At 26.5% G+C, this 9,062-nt stretch overlaps 1 protein-coding gene across 1 annotated transcript; it reads left to right on the top strand.

Moving 5' to 3' along the window:
• Window positions 1-6,275: 6,275 nt before the first annotated feature.
• On the top strand, window positions 6,276-9,004 carry LOC122269179 (uncharacterized). The gene is made up of 4 exons (XM_043041076.3): window positions 6,276-6,479; window positions 6,568-6,806; window positions 7,983-8,080; window positions 8,686-9,004. Exons 2-4 carry the CDS (start codon window positions 6,569-6,571, stop codon window positions 8,980-8,982), a joined length of 633 nt encoding a protein of 210 aa, XP_042897010.1. The 5' UTR covers window positions 6,276-6,479; window position 6,568; the 3' UTR covers window positions 8,983-9,004.
• Window positions 9,005-9,062: the final 58 nt, after the last annotated feature.

Here is a 9,062-nt window from a genome sequence, read left to right as displayed (position 1 = left end):
TACAAACAAGCTATAACAAATTAAAATATGAATCATTTCGCACAGACAGAATGTGTAAAATGATGCATAAATAATGATTTAGATAAGACATTTTCTTTCCCTTTGAAATTTTAAGAACTATTGTACCAGTCTATTTTAAATTTGTCACCCTAAACAATTGGTTAGATGTGCTACCTTAAACTGTATTTTTTTTAAACAAGGAATCGTTTCGAATGTTGTTTATTTCTTTTGTCAGTTTATTTTTTTAGATAATAATAGCTGCATTTTTCCAAATGAAGAGATCTAATTTGGCAAAAGTTTTAACATCGTTTTAGAATAGGTTTTCAATTTCAATGGTTAAATGTTCATTAAAGAGTAGAACTTTATTTTTGCAAAAGCATAAACCACAACTTGATGCAGTGATCAGCGTTGCAGCTTTAGAATTTTTTTAAATCTAATTTCTTTTAAATTAGGATCAATTAGTGTAGTCCTTAGTATGATTTAGGAATCATGTGGTGTATTTCAGCTATAATTTTTTTAAAAAGTATAAATATTTTATTCCTTTCGAAATTTTAAACTTTTTAATCAAACGGAATTTGTAACTCAAACATGTAAGAATTTAAGGGGGGGGGGATCCAATTTGCTGAAATCTTGACCAATTGCTGAATCGATTTCTGGAAATATTTCTAGATTAAAATCTGTTATTCACTTTTTTTTAAAAAAATTCATGAGTTATACATTTTGTAATACTAGTTACATTTTTCAATAGAATTATTTCCCATTAGTCATTAAGAACCTTCATTTATAACTTACATTCATTTATAATCGTCAATAGAGAAAGATCTTCATTTACAGTATGGTTTTAACTTAAGATATTTTCCATGTAAAAAAGTTTATTTTAGAAATATAGAAATAATTTTTAAAATCTGTGAAAAATAATAAGAAAAATCAAAAGCGCATCTTTCTATCAAGTTAACAAGAAAATTATAATCAAAAGGAAAAAAAAGAAAGGGGCATATTATTGATAATTTACAAACATAGGAAATTATTTTACTCATCAATGTATCTCTTCGCATTATTTACACACTTTTGCCATTTAAGTGGCAAGCTGTTTATGCCAGTGGTATATAATGCTGCAAGAGCAAAAACGCTATACACCGTTAAACTAAAACAACGTAATTCATTCATGTGAGGGAATTAAACACTCATAATTCATACTAAGTCTGACGCAAAAACCAAAATAGAACCCGTATTTAATTGAAGAAACAAACTCCCTAGAGCAGAAATCATCCAATTTTTTGTAAGTAAGAGAGCATTCTAGAATAGCGAGTGCCGCTCATCTTCAAAAGGTGAAAAATAGTTAAAATGTATATCTTCACAGATTATTTTACCGAAAATTTTTCAAATTCAGGTAACATGAAAAAAATATTCTCAGTGGTAAACAGATCATGAGCTAGAATCCCCATACCGTCAGGCTAACCGAGGGAGGTTTTCCTCTCTATGTAACGAAAATGCAGGTTAGTTCCATCACTGAGACTAGTTGATCCCAAAGCTTTATCCAGGAGTATCTTTGTTTTCTGGATTGGGTTCAAAATTACAAGGATACAGAGTTGATAGTCGTAAACTATAAATTTGGTCGGCTGTTTAACACCAGTTACAAAATAAAGTTCAGGTAACATACTCGGAGTGCGCAATGGTGTTTCCTTCTACTTCTTGGTGATTTGTAGACATTTACATATCTATGCTGTGAAGCTTAAATAGCAGAAAACTGAAATGCACTGCAAAATTTCTTTATTTTCAATTAGAAGAAAATGCTCGTTCTACAGTGTTGCAGATGGGTGTATTGTATTTTGCTGGCAAGCATATTTATACTTGCTTTGATACAAGCAAGAAATTGTTACATAAAAATCTTTAAAAAAAAAAAAAATTCGAACAGAACTGTTAAAGTAGACATCCAAATCAACAAAAACCATATGGCTTGAAAACAAGTAAAAAAATTAAGTGGTTAATATCCAAAATTTGACCTTTGCGTAGAATTTCAATAATAAACAGATCTAACTAGCATTTTATTCATATTAAGAAATGCTGTTTATATGCTATCATATTTTTGAAGAGTTTTTCTTTTAAACTGTTGGATAAGAATTCAATTTATAAAATGAAGATCTTCATACAAATATAAAACATTTGATAAAATAACTAATGTATTAGGTTTTTTTTTTTTAATAAATTTATGTAAATGAGAAGAAAAAAATGTGGTGTATTTTTTTTCTTCTTTCATTTCAGAAATGATCAAATATCTTGTTTTTATTTTTCATTTAAGTAAATTTATTAAAAAAATGAAGATATTTGATCATTTCTGATATGAAAAAAATATTTTGCGCTGTCTTTTTTTTCATATCAGAAATGATCAAATATCCTGTCTTTATTTTTCATTTAAGCAAATTTATTAAAAAAATGAAGATATTTGATGATTTCTGATATGAAAAAAAAAAAGTCCATATTTTTTTTTAATAAACATATTTTTAATTCAATTCCTCATTTCAGTAGCTAAATGAGAACATAATTGAAATATTTTTAATTGGTAGTTTTTTGTTATTAAAATCATGGGGAAAAAAATCTTCCAATTTAGAAAATAATATCAAGAAGCGACTCTTAAAATCTACAAGACAGTCAACAGCACATCTTGGTAAAAGGTTGTCATTGCTGAAATATGCAGAAGAAAAAGCATATTAATTTGTAACTTATAACAAATAAAGGAAATTATTTTATTCATCAAAAATATCCCTTTATTGAAATAATACTTGTAGAAACACAGATCAATCACTAAATAAATCAGCGACTGTTTCCTTTATGACTTTCTACAAGCTTTAAAAAAGAAAATTACCCATTTAATTTAAATCAAAATTAAATTCAAGTAGAAAAAATTTTAATACAAAAAAATAATAATAATAATTTGAGGGTGAAAACCATTTTAAAGCTACAGTTCTCCAATGTTTGAAACCAATTTTGTATGATGTTTTCTCAACACTAATAAAAAAGTAAAGACAATAAACAACATTCCAAAAAAATTTATTTTGTTAATTTTTACTCTCAAACAAATGTAAAGTTACATGAAGCTCTTAACTAAAAAGTACTCATAACTGTATGTCTAATAAAAAACACAAATGAAAGTGAATGAAACAAATTTATAAATAATGAATAAAGCAATAATTATCAGTTTTTGGGAACATTTTCAAAATTGAAATTCGATTTAAAAAAAAAAAAAAAAAACACTAGAGAATGATAATTGTAATGTAACTTGGGTAATTGGCATGTCATGTTAACATAGATAATCAAGTTTTAAAAGAAAAAATTCTAAATTTACTATAATAGCTCTTTGAGTGAATCAGAAAAGCATGAAAATTCTTTTGAAAATACCAATAAAATATTAAATCATAATAAACAACAACCACATAATTATCACCTTCAAACTAGAATAAATTATCAAAGAAACATAACAATAAATTAGCTTAAATTACTTAAAGAGCAACTTTTAATAATACTGGTCATTTTATGTAAGTATAATAATGATGAAAAAGACATTGCACATGTTACAATAAAAATATGATGCAATATTTAATTAAATATGAGTTACAATTTCTTTTTTTAAGAAACCATAACCAAATATATCACTCAAAAATAAGTAATCAAAAAAATAATTTACATAAATACATAAAAATAATTTACATCTTTTTTACAGATGTAAAGAATTTTTTTAAAAAAAAGAAGTACTAAACCAATGATAGCTGAAACAAAAATTATACCATCATAATTATAAAAAAAAAAAAATCTAAGATCACAGAAATTTACAATGAAATTGTCGCAAATGGAGTGCTGTAATAAAAAGCCATTAACTCAAATATGTAAGTCCTAATAATGACACAATAAAAATATTGGAACTTCAAAAACTACTTAGAAATCCATAGTAGTAACTGCTGGAAAAACAATATAAAAGTCATGTGAATTCACGCATCTTAAAAAACAATTACTTAAGTGCATGATCTCAAATTTACATTTTGTAATAATAAACTATTTTTTAAAGACATCACGATTTTAGAACCCTAATGAAATACATAATGATAATCAAAAAATTGAACGACAAGTATAAATATCTCAACTCCTTAAAATTCTCATGTCATAATATTGTATTGAAATATGAAGTTTTTACTTTTGAAAAATTAAACAAAAAACTATAAAAATTTATGATGCAATCAAATTTTTTAGTAATTTAGAATTTAAATTGTTGACATCGCTTTTGTCTAAATGAATATTCCTATATTCTAAACGGATTTTCCAAAATCTGAACATTATAGGCTAGATTTTTGAGGTCATATTGAATTTTTATAGAAAGACACAATGTCAGGAAATAAAAGACATGTAATTTGCTTATTATGATAATATTATAACATTGTGAATTTTATGAAGGAATTTTTAGATTTATATATTACATATTTTTTTTATCCAGCTTCTTATTATTAATATGATTATGTTTTTCAAAGTAAACATGCTCAACTTTTAGAACACTTCAAATATAGCGAAAATTGTAAGCATTTAGGACGTTTTAAACATCGCTAAAAATATTTGTTCTCAGTAAATACTCTAACAAAGTTTTATTTGTCATAAAACTTAAATGGATAAAAAAGTTCTTCCCTCCTAGAAATAATCTTTGTTAGCAATTAATTGAATCAAATTCAGTTCAGAGTAATTTAGATAGTTACAATTTCCATCGTTAATTGAATTTCCTGCATTAAACAGGGTACATTATATAAGAATTTCTACGCACAAATTAGCTATCAAAATTCTTAAAATTCAACAAATACATACTAAGAAATCTTCAAACAGTTTAAATTATAATTTGTTAAACTATGATAATAATAAACTTAAATTTACTGTAATAAAAGCTTTTCAATTAAAAGAAATTGTGAATGATTGATTTGGCCTTGAGCCCAGAGGTTTTTCATTGTCTAGAATTTAAAAATCAACTAAATAAAAATGTATGCATAATAAATTGTTTTTTTTTTTAATTTTTACATGAGCAACAAAGAAAGAATAAAGATATCACAATTTTATATCAAATTTGAAAGCTGATTTCAAGTTGCTTCAAACTGGTTTCTTACTTCATAAATATATATTTATATTGGGCTGTCACAACATGCTACAAACTAGCATCAGAGAGATCAGTCACATTTTATATGGAAGCTCATGTATGGAATATACATAATACAAATATTAGGTGGGTGATAACACAGTTGAGTTGAATTGCTGTAAAGCATCTTGGGCAATCTTTTTAAGTTGTTGCACTTCATTTTCAAGAGTCAATGAGTTAGCTTCAAGTACCTTTAGTGATTCGGAAATGTCATGAACTTCAGAAGCATATTCTTGTAGTCTAAAATATTTACGCACATCATGATACCGTTGTAATGCAGCTTTCATTATTACCACTGCGGCAAGAGAAAAACATACTATAGTTAAAATTAAGAGACGGCTCATTACTTTTTTTTTTAAAAAAAAATGCAGCCTTCTTTAATAAGAATTCTTCAATGACCTATACCAAAATTACATACTTCGAAATATTATAGATTTAATAATAACTAAATGGCAAATACATATAATCAAATACATATTTTTTTGAAAACAATTACGCAATAAATGCAAATACTGTCCTATTTAGATTTAAACTCATCTCTTACAAATGGCTCGTATTAATTCTAAGAATTGCACGCATTTGAAAGTAAAATATAAATAGATAGTTCAGAAACTAGATTTTTATAAATAGATGTGAATACAATTAAATCAATGTAGATTTCACAACCAATTAACAAATTTATTATGTCAGAGTACAAGATCAAATGTATCTTATTTTTGTTTAAGTTTCATGGTAACGCCTTTAATTGCTTATTTCTTTCTGTTTAAAGAATCATTGCAATACGCAAAAAGCTTTTCAACCAAATACTGTAAGCTACACCATGGATGGTATTTTCGACACTAAGAAGCGCTGCAAACGTGGTATTTGCAAACGTGGTATTTGAATACTTATTACTAAACTTAATCTTGCTCCTCGAACAATATGCTAACACTAACGTAAGATAGTGCACAGCTTGCAACACGAACAAACAACAATAAACAAATGGAAAGGGGCCAAATCAAGACTGCCAAGAAAGCGAGTTATTCAAAATCTAGCAACCATGTCACCTTTTTTAACAATATAAGTAACCAAAACAAATTTTCACTTTAAACTCACCTGTTTAGGCAACTTCTTGGACGATAGTAGAGCATGCTCTACTTTCCATCCAAGTATTTTCTCCCTTAACCAATCAGCGTCTTAGGTTTAATGACGTCAACAAGCGGGCATATATAATTGTTTCTTGTCTGTTTTCATATATTCTGTTATTTTAATCTCTCCCGATCGTTTTCGTTAATTTTTATTCTCCGGAATATAATTTTGTGATTGTTGCCTTCATGTAAGTATGAACTTTTAAAAATCTAATTTTTTCGGAAATATTTTAATTTATAAATTAAATTATTGAAAGTACTTTCTTATTTTTATAGAATGGAATGGAATAAAAATACTGTCTACAAACTCATTGCTGAGTACAAGGAAAGACCAGAACTGTGGGACAGTAATATCCCATCATATTCCGATCGCTATATCAGAGAGAAATCTCTAAATGATATTGCTAAGCTGTTTGAAACAGATGTTGAGAATGTAAAAAAGAAAATAAACAATCTGCGGACGCAGTTTTTAGATAATCAGAAAAAAGTGATCGAATCAAGGACAAGTGGAGCTGGTAAAATAAATATAATTTTCTTTCTTTTTTAAAGAATTTATGAAAATTTAAATGAAACATTCATGAAGCTGGCGAATTAAACAAAATATTTATCACTATAAGAGTTTTATTTCAATCTACTTCAATTTAAATATAAAGCTTAAAAAAAAACGTTGATAAGTTGTTCTTTTTCTCAAAATTTTTTATTTTAATCTGTTAATACAAATAACATGGGATTTAAATGATTTTTATTTTTAGAGTTACTATTTGCATAAAAAATTGCAGCACTTAACCAAATATTTTCATATGTTATTAATATAATATACATTATTACCTAACTTTAAGTTAGTATTATTAAAATATTTTATTTTTGATGTTTTAGCATTATAAATAAAGTAAACAAAATATGTAATTTCAAAGCAAACGATTCTTTTTCTTTTGCTTTCTTTAAACAGAAATATAATCAATACCTTTAATATATTTCTACCCAAGTTTTAAAGTATATAATTTAAGCTTTTTTTTTTTTGTTGATAAAGCTAAAGAAATTTTGATGAATTATTTCCCTGGATAATACGAAACTGTACTGTTCTTCAGGTACAAGTTATTGTTTATATTCTAATTAAAAAATGTTCGTCATGATTTTTTTAAAGTACAATTTGCTGTTTCTGCATCTTTTATTGAACTAAATGTGTAAATTCAAAACAATTACTTTTATTTATATACTTTCATCAATATATATTTGCCTCAGTTTCTGTTCATTTTATAAAACTAAAATAATTAATTTAGATTTAATTTAAAAAATAAATGTTGTTGAACTGTTTTCTTGGTGAAATTTTTTAATATTTCAGCCTCATAAATTTAATCTTGAATTACTGACATTATTTTTGCCTATTGTTTGAAGTTAGAGAAGAGTTAATACAAAGCAAATAATTATAACTCTAACTAAATTTGTGCTAAATGTATAAAATGAAAAGAATTTATTTGAATTTTTACTTAAAATTAGAGATATGTTGGTGGAATTAGAACAATTATGAATTAATATAATTGTAAACAAATCTTCATTTCAGTAAAATAATTAGTGCCATTTACTATTAATCTCAGCTGAAGTTTAATTTTTAACAGCTTAATTAACTAAGAGTTTCTGAAGCCACATATAATTTTAAATACAGATAAGATGATTATCATATTTTATTACAGGTCTCGATGATGTCTTTGAGCCAAAGTGGGTATACTATAAAGAGTTGATGTTTTTGAAACAAAGTACCGTTCCTCGTGACAGCAGGAATAATTTAAAGGTTCGTATAAAAATAAGATTTTAACTTTAAAATAAGGCATTATGTTATTGCTTGAAACCCGATAAAATATTTGATTTACATCTCTAGTTTAAAACTATGAAAGTAATACATTTTTTTTTTTACTTAATTACAGCATAACTGTTGAAATTAAAGAAAAAAATTACTAAAATATCCTTATTAGCCCTATAATTTCTCACTATTGATTATTTAATTGAAACTGTAAAGTCATCCATGAGGAAAGCAAGTTGTTTTGTTATGATGTTCGGGTGAGAATGACATCTACTGAATCCCACTGATTTCAATTATTTAAAAATTTCGTTGGGAATCTGTTATAAGGATTTTTCCTCACGAAACCCAATGATACCTTCTAACTCTGTATTGCAAAATTTGGAGGTTCTTATCTCTGAAAAAACACATTTCAGTTTTAATTAATGAAGCCTATATAAGTCAAAAGTTATTAAATTTAAGTGAAATCAACATTATTAACAAATTTACTTCTAAGCTAAATTATTGCTCCTTTAAACCTAAAAACACTATTAGTAATTTCCGTAGAAGCACATTGATAAGTTACTTTAAAAGTCACATGAAGCTTTATTTCCTTACAGCAAAAACAGAAGGAAATCGAGCGAACGTTTGAAGACGACTCAACTGATGAAGATCCCTATTTGGAGACCAATCTAAACTCATCAAACACAACACCAACCCAGCCTCGAAAAAGGAAGTGTACACAGGAGGGAGATTTGATGGCTGCAGCAACAGCAGCCATTAACAATGTTGCCAGGAAAGATGATTTGGACTGTTTCGGCTCCTACATCGCAGCGGAGCTAAGAACTTTGTCACCAAGGAGCCGGACAGTCGCCAAATCGCGTATTTTTAATACTCTTATGGAGTACAAAAAATAATTAAATCATTTATTTAAATTCAGTTTTTTTTACCCATCATTTTAACCAGAAATCATACAGTATCAACATTTCTTATTGCA

This window comes from Parasteatoda tepidariorum, chromosome 8 (genome assembly GCF_982258835.1).
Source record: "Parasteatoda tepidariorum strain Cologne lab strain chromosome 8, Ptep-v5.0, whole genome shotgun sequence".
Classification (NCBI taxonomy): domain Eukaryota; kingdom Metazoa; phylum Arthropoda; class Arachnida; order Araneae; family Theridiidae; genus Parasteatoda; species Parasteatoda tepidariorum.
This window is presented reverse-complemented; position numbering and strand designations above follow the sequence as displayed.

What these genes read in the sequence shown, in the direction of transcription:
- LOC122269179 (XM_043041076.3), top strand. Translation starts at nt 6,569, where the DNA reads ATGGAATGGAATAAAAATACTGTCTACAAACTCATTGCTGAGTACAAG. An exon ending in ATCAAGGACAAGTGGAGCTG is followed by an intron (nt 6,807 to 7,982) that starts GTAAAATAAATA and finishes ATTTTATTACAG; the next exon opens with GTCTCGATGATGTCTTTGAG. An exon ending in ACAGCAGGAATAATTTAAAG is followed by an intron (nt 8,081 to 8,685) that starts GTTCGTATAAAA and finishes ATTTCCTTACAG; the next exon opens with CAAAAACAGAAGGAAATCGA.